The sequence below is a fragment of the Eschrichtius robustus genome, chromosome 20 (assembly GCF_028021215.1).
Source record: "Eschrichtius robustus isolate mEscRob2 chromosome 20, mEscRob2.pri, whole genome shotgun sequence".
NCBI lineage: Eukaryota > Metazoa > Chordata > Mammalia > Artiodactyla > Eschrichtiidae > Eschrichtius > Eschrichtius robustus.
Window position 1 is genome coordinate 53,746,826 of NC_090843.1, and position 10,648 is coordinate 53,757,473.

The 10,648-nt window shown below is 42.4% G+C and overlaps 1 protein-coding gene across 1 annotated transcript in view; it reads left to right on the top strand.

Annotated features, from left to right (window-relative positions):
- The window catches only part of RPA1 (replication protein A1), a 52,923-nt gene extending 44,682 nt beyond the window's left edge, over positions 1-8,241 (top strand). Inside the window, exons 13-17 of the mRNA XM_068530682.1 lie at positions 202-334; positions 2,319-2,495; positions 3,028-3,135; positions 5,594-5,680; positions 7,290-8,241. Coding sequence (XP_068386783.1) covers positions 202-334; positions 2,319-2,495; positions 3,028-3,135; positions 5,594-5,680; positions 7,290-7,397 — 613 coding nt within the window. The 3' untranslated portion in view covers positions 7,398-8,241. The remainder of the gene's footprint in view (positions 1-201; positions 335-2,318; positions 2,496-3,027; positions 3,136-5,593; positions 5,681-7,289) is intronic.
- Positions 8,242-10,648: the final 2,407 nt, after the last annotated feature.

Consider the following 10,648-nt stretch of genomic DNA (forward strand, 5'->3'; position numbering starts at 1 on the left):
TGCAACGAAGAGTAGCCCGCGCTCGCCGCAACTAGAGAAAGCCCGCGCAATGAAGACCCAGCGCAGCCAAAAAAAAAAAAAAAGAAAGAAAGAAAGAAAAAAAAGAAGTTGGATGGGGAGTGGATAGCCCGTATATAACATGTAGGAGCAAGTATCATATTCAGTAAGCATATATAGTGCCTGTTATTCTTTGTTTTTCAGGTTTGACTCGGAAGGACAAGCCTTAGCTGGCGTTTCCATCTCTGATCTAAAGAGTGGAGGAATAGGAGGGAGCAACACCAACTGGAAAACTTTATATGAGGTTAAATCAGAGAACTTGGGCCAAGGTGACAAGGTATCTGCATTCCTAACTTTCTTCACAAAAGCATGTAAAATGTGCGAGACAATAAGTTTTCAGATCCCAGTTCTGGTACCAGCTGTTAGACCTTAATTCAGAGCTATGAGTCTTACCTGGGGCTCTGCCCAGAGCATGGCGTGATGGTTGAGGATCCCAGCCAGAATGAAGGAGCTGTGCTTTCTAATAGGAGTATGTTACATCCCTCAGGTAGGTTGAGGCAGAAAGATGTTCAAGCTTTGACTTAGAGAGTTGTGTAGTTCTCAGAGGGATCTTAGCGAAGTGGTAGTAATCAGGTTGTGTATTTTATGAACTGCCTTCGGGTCCGTGTTTCTTTTCTCTGATTGTTCCTGCAAACTGAAATGCCCGTATATGAAGAAGGTGGCTTTCGACATTATAGCTCACACCGAGCATTAGTCAGTCTCAGCATCAGACATCGGGCGGTTCACATGTGCCCTCAATGGCTGTAGAATATTAACGTCTCGTGGGCTGAGCGCTGCTGGTATTCTCTGACAAGAATGGCTCTGGTATTTGACTTTAGTTGCAACTTCCCTTTCAATGTTTGTATTTAATGACCCTCCTCCCATCTTAATCTAAACCTGTATTCTGTCAGCAGTTCAATATTTAAATCATTTATTTCTCCTTTATGCTCCCCAAACCAGTAATTCCTGCTTTATTATTTTCATATTATACAATATAGTTTTTATTCCTTACTGTCTCATTTCGCTGTACTCTCTTATTCATCATTGTCAATGACTGCAATTCATAATGCTGTTATACAGCATCCTGAGAATGAAACATTGGACAGATCTGTGTCTCTTGTCAACCAGTTTCTTTCTTAGATCTAAGGGTAGACAGTGTGTAACAAGAAATCAGGCCTAGAGAATACCTGTTCGCACCCAAACTTTCAAGTCACACTTTGAATCTGGACCTTACCTGGAAATACAGAAAACACCCTTCAGGCATTCTCCTCAGAGACTCCCCTTCTCTAGGGCCTTTTAGAGTGAGGATTTGCCCGAGCTCTTTAAACATCCACCATATTGTTTTGCCTCTTCTGTTCTGAAACATCAGGAAGCCCCAGAGGCTGCTGACCTGGCCCTGAATTGAGTACACCCAGAGGGAACTGCTTGCCCCCCAAAATTATTCATCCCGTATCCTTTCCATGAGAGTTAAAAGGCAAAGCAAATAGCAACATAAAGCCCATGCACATGACTTGGCCCTTGCTACACTTACTTATCAGGGACGACTCCACTTTGAAGACCCTTGTTCAGTCTTTTTGCATTCTAAATTTGATGACTTAGACCAGGAGTTCACAAACAGGCCCACGGGCCGTATCCAGCCTGCTGCCTGTTGTAAATACAAGTGCACTGAAACCAGCCACCCGCTCTCATCTCCGTACTGTCTGTGGACGATCTTGCACCACAGCAGCAGGGTGAGTGGCTGCAACAAAGACTGTGACCCAATGGCTTGTAAAGCCTGAATTAGTTACTGTCTAGCTTTTTACAGAAAAAGCTTGCTGACACCTGGCCAAATAAAGCTGAATCTAGACGCTAGAAATCATTGCTGTTGTTTTTAGTGTGGGCGGAATGGTTGAACATAACTGTGCTAGATTTTACTGCATTCCTCTGTATTTCCTGGTTCTGTTACCTTTGGAGGGTCAGAGGAACAGGAGGAACAAGTCTTTGTCTCTTGAAGTCTTTGTCTTTCATATAATCTGTTTCAGTTTTAATTAATTTAGTCTAATTTAGAATTAATTCTTTTATTGTTAAGGAATAATATGCTTTATAACTTGGTTTATTACCTTCATGGGTTTTATAATCAGCACAAGTGACTTCTAAAAATGTAGAATGAATTATTCCCAGTAATCACATTGTGATCAATGAGAATCAGAATATGTAAACACTTACTCCTCATGTGTAAGGGCAAGTCCAGTCCTGAACATAGGCCTGTGCTCTGTGTCTCATGTCACTCTTTTCTCCTGAAGCCCGACTATTTTAGCTCTGTGGCGACAGTGGTGTATCTTCGCAAAGAGAACTGTATGTACCAGGCCTGCCCAACTCAGGACTGCAATAAGAAAGTGATTGATCAACAGAATGGATTGTACCGCTGCGAAAAGTGTGACAGTGAATTTCCCAATTTCAAGTACCGCATGATCCTGTCAGTAAGTAGAATGGGTGGATGAGGACCACTGTGGTGTTTCTTGAGTCTGTACCACGTGCCTGGCACTGTCTCTTAGTTCAGGCTTTCAAATTGTCTGGGATGCCAGCAGTGACTGAGAGCTGTCTTATGGAGTGCCTCCTGGTGACTGAAGGATGTACAATTTAAAAGGCAGAGGACTTTGGTGGCTTGTTTAAAACCTTTAGTCCAAAGGCCATTGTGGCTGGAGGGCCACTGAGTCCATTGTGCCCAGATTCTGTGTCTGAAGGAGAGTTTAGCTGGGCTGTATCTCCACTGGGATCTGAAATCACACATCCACACCACATCGTGTTCCTGCTGTGATCCAGACTTACATTTTGAACTTCTTTCTTGGATGCTTTTTACATTCTTTGGAAAGAATATGGCATATATAGTGGAAATGGGTTTTTTCCCTAGAAATTATTTTAATGAGTAGAAAAAGTTAATCTCCCAGTCTCCTTAGTGTGTCTTCCTTTTATTATTTCTTAGCTGAAATAACGTAGAGTTGTGTTTTTTAGGTAAATATTGCTGATTTTCAAGAGAATCAGTGGGTCACATGTTTCCAGGAGTCTGCAGAGGCCATCCTTGGACAAAGCACTGCTTATCTTGGGGAGTTAAAAGAGAAGGTCAGCTGCGTCTTGTATTATTACTGTAATAGTTCCCATGCTGTAACACTTACCCATTTTTTGCTCTTTAATATTTTTTGGTTTGTTGCTTTTGGGTGTTGTATAGTTTCTCACTGATGATTATTTGAGAGCTCATCCGATTCTGTCTAATTGTGTCCACCTTGGATGTGCTAACAATGAGGCATGAAGTAGTGTCTATAAAATGCTTTAAAAACAGCACTTTCCAGCATTTTTTTCTCCTGTTACTGTTAGCACACCAAGAGCTGGTGTGCCTGCAATCACTTGAGATCTGGAAGGTGTCTTCTGAAACAAGCTGAAGTACAGATGTGCCTTTTTTTTTTTTGAGTGTGTGTTGGACTTTAAGTCCATTATGGTTTATCCATTATGGTTTATCCCGGGACATTGAATAGTTCCCTGTGCTACAGTAAGACCTTGTTATCCATTCTGAATGTAATAGTTTACATCTACTAACCCCAAACTCCCAGTCCATTCCTCTCCCCCCACCTCTCCCCACCTTGGTAACCACAAGTCTGTTCTCTGTGTCTGTGAGTCTGTTTCTGCTTTGTAGATAGGTTCATTTGTGTGATATTTTAGATTCCACATGTATGGTATTTGTCTTTCTTTTTCTGACTTATTTAGTATGATAATCTCTAGTTGCATCCATGTTGCTGCAAATGGCATTATTTCATTCTTTTTTATGGCTGAGTAGTATTCCATTGTGTATATGTACCACATCTTTATCCATTCCAGATGTGCCTTTTTAATGTAATAAACAGTTTTCTGAAAAGTTGAGTCAAATCCTCGTTTAAATTCACGTATAAGGTACTTGCTTATTTCATGTTGTCAGATGGAATTCTTACGAAGTAACTTTCTTTCATAAGATAACTTTCTCCATTTCATTTTTGTAAATTAGTATTTTCACATATTAGTTTTATTTAATTCAGGGAATAGATTACTAATTATCCTAAACTTAAGAAAGGTACTTGCTCAGATAAAACATGTAAAGACCAATAAAAGCTATATTTTCTGGGCCACACAAATTAGCATCTATCTGTAGATTTTTTTCCCCTGTTTTCCTCCAAATCGGTTAGGATACTTATAAAAGCCACTAACAAAAAAAGGATTTGTCATTTGTTTTGGTGTGTGTGTGTTTTTCTTTTCTGTCTTCTCTTCTGTCCGTTTAGCTCTGCCCCTGTGTCTCTTTGAAATTGTCCATGAGCTCTCTAAAAATAATCCCAACAAACCCTTTTACAGAAATAACTGGAATTGACTTTAAAGTATGATGGTATCTTTTATCTGTTTTGCCTGGTCCTCTATTTTCATACCAGATTTTAAGGCTTGAGGCAGCCTTTCAGGATTTTTTATGAGCTTATTACATTTGGCTGGTTTCACTGCCAGTGAATGAGGACATATAGAAATTCTTTCCTCAGGAACCGTGATATTCTTGGAGTATGCGCTCCATGCTTTCACTGATCTTGAAAGAATGATGGCAGCTGGTATGATTTTCTGAAGGTTTAACACATTGTTTTATTTACATACCCGAAAGCCTGGGGACTTTGTGTGTGTGTGTGTAGTAACCTTTACACAGAACAGTTCTGTATATAATAAAGCTATTTTCATGTTTCAAGTGGCTTGCAAAGAACTATTTTTTAAAAAGTTCCTGTACATTTATTTTATGCATATTTATATAAAATGCTTTCTCTGATCCCTCTCTGTTTACCAGACTTTTTTTTTTTTTAATTCAGAAGCTTAATCAAATAGTATTTGAGGGGCCAGAGAAAGAGGGAGAGAGGAGTATCGTTTTTAAACTTTTTCCCTAACCTTTGCCTACTTTTCCTGTCTTCCTCACTTCCTCACCAAATCCATAGCTGTAAATCCAGAGGCTGAAATAATGCATATGAAAACTTGAACTTTTTTCTGAGTGTGTCCTCCCATTCTTAATTTGTGATGAAGATAGGAGCCTCAGATCTATTCCATCACAGACTTTTAAAGTTTAGAAATGTGTTTCCTAAGAGTGTTTCAGTTTTTTTTTATTGTGGTAAAATATACATAAAATTTACCATTTTAACCATTTTTAAGTGTAAGTTCAGTGGCATTAAATACGTTCACATTGTTGCGCAACCATCACCGTCATCAAGCTCGAGAACTTTTTCATCCTCCTAAGCCGAAACTCTGGACCCATTAAACACTAACTCTCCACTGCCCCTGGCAGCCATCATTCCACTTTCCGTCCCTATGAATTTGAGTACTCCGGGTAGAGTGTTTTAATTTTTAATAAAATTCTACCTAAACAGTTTTATGTGATGAAATGTCACCTTAGTCATTCCTAAGAAATTTTAAACCACTGGGGGTGATCATTTTCTCAAGGATTTTCTTCAAAGTCTTTTCAGAAATCTTACGGACATTTTCAGATGGTCTGGTAGTTTCCATGCCTACAGTTTTACGTTTGTTTTTGCAGAACGAGCAAGCATTTGAGGAAGTTTTCCAGAATGCCAACTTTAGATCTTTTACATTCAGGATCAGGGTCAAATTGGAGACCTACAATGTAAGTAACATCACCCAAGGTGCAGGAGGGTTAGCAGTGGGGAACTGCTGTTTGTCACCCCCAGCAACATTATAGTGTTAACTGTCAGTTCCTTGCTTACTGTGTTCCAGACCCAACACCTTAAGCACCCTGCATTTATTACTCGTTGAATCTTCCCAGCACTGGGGTACCAAGCATCATCCTGTTTTCAGATGAGGAAACAGACTTAAAGAGAGGTTAAGGGTCTCATCCAGTGTCAACATCCAGAGAAAAAACGCTATGTGGCCTTTTTTTTTTTTTTTGGCCGTGCCGTGCGGCAAGCCAGATCTTAGTTTCCCCAGGGATCAAACCTGTGCCCCCTGCATTGGGAGTGCGGAGTCTTAACCACTGGACCTCCAGGGAAGTCCCGCTGTGTGGCCTTTTCAGTTAAAACCTGGGGTTTTTTGGTTTGTGTCCCGACAAAATGGACTCACATCTTCCACATGGATTGGGTTCTAAAGTCAGTATGTGAAACAAAGACCATATGTAGTTAAAATTACCTTGAAAATTCCTTAAATTGCTCATAACATCATACGGTTGTAAAGTCATGATGAAACGGCCTTTATTGAGTACTTACTATCTGCCAGATACTGTTCTACACTCTTTACATACATTGTCTCGCTTCATCCTGGCAGTAACCCTATGTGTAGAAACTATTGTTAGCCCCGTTTTCACCAGCAAAAAAATGTAGGCATACGGAGAATGAGTAACTTGCCTAAATTCATATGCTAGCAAGTGGCAGAGCTAATAATGGCACACAGGCAGTCCAACCTCAGAGCTTTGCTCTCAACCATGCTTAGAAATACGACTGGGTTTAGTCAGTACAGAGCACACTGTAGTGTGTGAGCCCCTGAGCTGGCCTCACCCTGTTCTGCCTCTGCAGGCAACGTCCAACCTAGTGAACCGGCGAGGGGAGAGAATTCAGAAAACTTCTCTGCTTGCCTCAGGGTTTACTCGTTCTGTTTTATTGTCAGACCTTAACCCTAATAACTGCTGATAGCTGTGCTTGATTTTGTGAGCGTTAAATGAGACAGGGACTCCAGATGTCAGTGATACGATGTCAGGGTGGTGTCGGGAGGGAGGGATGGAAGGGTCGCTCGGTCCCTGAGTGGTGTGGACAGGGGAGGTGAAGGGCAGCGAGGTCGCCTCTCTCAGGGCTGAGGTGGGCCCATGGCAGGCCTCCCTCCTCTGCCACGGGTGTTTCTCCTCTCCCCACAGTCCCTGCTTTCAGAGCCAGCTGTGTGGCTTTAGGAAGTCACTGTCTTCTCTGGGCTCCTGTTTCCCCCTCTGTAAAGAGAATAAATTGAACTTCATGAGCCCTCTAAGGTCCATCGCACTTGGAGTCTAGGTTCCTGAGTGTTTGGGAGCACGAGGAACAGGTGGAAGGGGTCTGTAGCGAAGGGAGGCCTTTGTCCACTCTCCCGGCACCAGAAACTCTGCCCTGGGCTCTCACCATCATTGTTTCTTTATCGGAATGACAGAACTCTGAACCCAGCGTGTCTTTGTGATTTCTCCTGCTGGGATCATTGAAACCATGGCCCCATGGCCACAGGCTTTCCTCCGTTCACAAATCGCTTTTCTCTTTTCAAAGGATGAGTCTCGAATTAAGGCCACTGTGATGGACGTGAAGCCCGTGGACTACAGAGAGTATGGCAGGAGGTTGATCACGAGCATCAGGAGAAACGCCGCGGCGATGTGAGCCGAGCCTGCTGACGGGGCAGGAGTTTGTAGACAGAGGGCTAAAGCGAACTGACCCCCGACCCCCGACCTCCCCCCCCCCCGACCCCCCTGCCTGACGACTCCGTTAGCTGCACGGTGCAGAGTGCCTCTCTGTGGGGGGACTAAGCCATTAACTCTTGTGCGCATCTGGGAACCCACTGGCAGCAAAGGGAATACGCTCGGAGGGCTGTGGTGTAAACCGTGTCAGACCTGGGGGTCAGCTGGCAGGGAGTGTAGTACAGTCACTCCCTCTGTCTTTAGGCTTTTGTCAGTTTTATTAAGATTTCATTATCTTCAACCAGGAATTATGTCACGAGTAACTGACCCTAAATCTGCAGACAGTGAAATAAATTATGTAAGTAGGGTTTCCACTTCTCCAGTGGTGACACTTCCAGGACTCGGGTCCCTTCTCGGGAGGGAGAGCCGAGGAGTGATTGTGCAGCGGAACCTGGGTGTTTCAGTAGGCGTGTCTTCCTAGAATTCAGAGGCTCTCTTTCCAGAGGTGCCACGTAGTTGTTAATGCTTGGAATGGCAATAGGGTAGAATTATTAATCAAAGTCATATCTTTTCTATCTGAAACTATCCTTCCTTCAGGGTCTAATGGACTGAGTCAGATGGGTCTGATATTAATCAAAATTGTCTCTTCTGAGGAAGGCTGTTAAGCATTGACTTGCTGTCCCCTAGGGACATCCAGGCAACTACAGAGCACTGCTTTAGTTTTCCCTTCCGTTAATGTTGCATTTTGGTTGGTATGCCTTTTCCACCTGTACATATTTCTTGCATTTGTATGTTTCTTTTCTTGATTAAAGCTATGTTAAATAGAACGGATTTTGAAAGGAGAAGCCCTTTGTTTCCATTGCTTTGTTTAATAAACAGTATATTCTCTGCTTGTGAATCCTACTTTCTTTGAATGCAAAGGGCTCTTGTAACTGGAAAGCAATTAATTAGCCTTCATAATAAATGTTCACTGGGGGGAGATGTTAACTCATTACAAACTCGAAGATTAGTCCAAAGCATGGAGATGATTCTTCCTAATGTTTGCAACCCCGAAATGCATCTTTAAAAGAATGAAAATACCAAAAACAAAGAGCCATTGTGCCCTGGAATGCTGATGATCTGGCACTTTGGGATTTTATTGATGTTTACACAGCAGTCTTAACACCAGCCAGGCTTTGAAATGTGAACAGACAGTGAGCTGGTAAGAAAACAGTAATTATGCTACTGGGCTTTTCAGTCGGCAAGAGCATGCCTCCTCTCTGTGTTCCTAATCATATTAATTACCTATCTGCTTGCTGCAGCCCACCGCTTGGCATTTGCTGCGCACCTCTCTCCAAGCATCTAGGCAGCGTCGCAGTCTTCGTGCAGCACCAGGCCCTGGTTTTTAATCTGGGCAAGTGGGGCACGTGGAGGCCCTTGGTGGAGGCGGGCAGTGATCACGTCCTGTCTGTGTCATCCTTAGCTGTCCTCTTTCGGGAGGAACCAGCCGGCGCTAGGCAGGGTGACTCCCATTTCCCAGAACGTAGAGCGGCCCTTTCTCAGGCCCACTAATTGAGCACGTTCTAGTCTCAGAAGATGGCCACTGGGCTGCACTTGATTCTTTGGCCAAGGCCTCAACGATTTTTATGGAAGCTCCTTTCTGTCTGACCTTGCGTGTAAAGCGCTGACTAGAAGATTATACTCTTCAGCACTCTGGTGGATTGACAAATTGTGGGTTAGAAGTGGCAATCTAGCTTTCAGTCCGGTAATGAGTCTTTTATATCCGCTGCTCCCAGCATTGCCTTCTTTCCCCATCACGGCTTCCACCCCGTGAAGAGCACTGACCAACAGTGCGACCCTGACGCGTCTCTGGAACATTGTACCGGCTGCCACGCGTTCTCGATGCCCACACGGTGACACGAGTACGTCTACGCAGATGCGATTAGAAGTCCACAGGGGATGTTCTGAGATAGGGCGGCTCCCTCAAGGGAGGATGTTTAGCAGATTCCCTACTAAAAATCAAATCACCAGTAGCGGAGCATCAGAAATCGTCTCCACTGTTATGCTTTTAAGAGCTTCAGGTCCCTAAGGGTTGCCTAAATAGATTCTGGCCCACAGTTCTTAGAATTCTCTTGGAGATAGTTTACCTCGAAAGGCTGTTCGTGTTCTATTTCTCATCTTTCACTTAGAGATCAATGTTTATTTTGCGTACACCATGACATCAGCGTTAGGCAATTAGGAAAAAATCTAATCATTTCACCTTTATTTTAAATGGCTCTTGGATTCCCTCCAGTCTCATTGTGAAGGAGGCAGGGGGGAAAACAAAAGGGTAATAATCTGATTTCTGTCCGTATTTTCAGTGTTTTATGCTTTCCATTAAAGCCTTGCTTATCTCCAGTGTGCTTGTTCTGACTTTTTGAACTGCAGGGTCGAAAACTTCCCCTCCCCGACATTTTTTTCCTGAGTGGCCTGTCTTCGAAAAGTATAAATAACATCGATCGTGGTGTTTAATACACTAATGAAACCCACGGTTATTGACTATATAATTAATATACTGTCTAAAAGTGAAGTTTGGTGGCCCAGTATATAAAGGTTTATATATTGACGTGTTTCTTTGGCAATATGCCTTCTGAGGTTTTATTTATAGAAAATGAAACTGTTCCATCTCCTTTCCTTGTCACTTGTTAGAAAGCCACTTCTCCCCCTAGTAAACTGATTGTTTCCTTATCTCAAAGAGAGGATTTCCCCCCTCGTACTCCCCTTCCCCTTTTTATGCGGTTTGTTAGCTCTTAGTTTTATAATCCACTCTGCTGGTAGAGTTCTGGCTTTCAGAAACACTTTTGGGAACAATCATTTTTTTCCTCAAAAAAGAGAGACTTTAGATGTTTAATTTTCATTGTTTTGGAAAAAAAAACTCAACTGATCGATCATGTTTTATTATTAAGCTGATAAGTATTGTTAATGTCAAGGAAAAAAAGGAAAAGAATGGGTACTGTTAGGACCATTGATTATTTCTTAACACAAGTAATCCATGTTCATCGTAGAAAAGTAACCTGCAGACAAGAAAAAACAAAAAACAAAATTGTCCCACCAATCAGCAATAACTGCTTGTATAGCTGACTACTTTTCTCTGTGCTTGTATGTGTATATAGTTTTAACTTAAAAATGGGATGATATTATGCATATTATTTTGTAACACTTTGCTCCTAGCACTAAAGGATGGACCTCTTTCCTACTTCAATAAAAATAGATCTG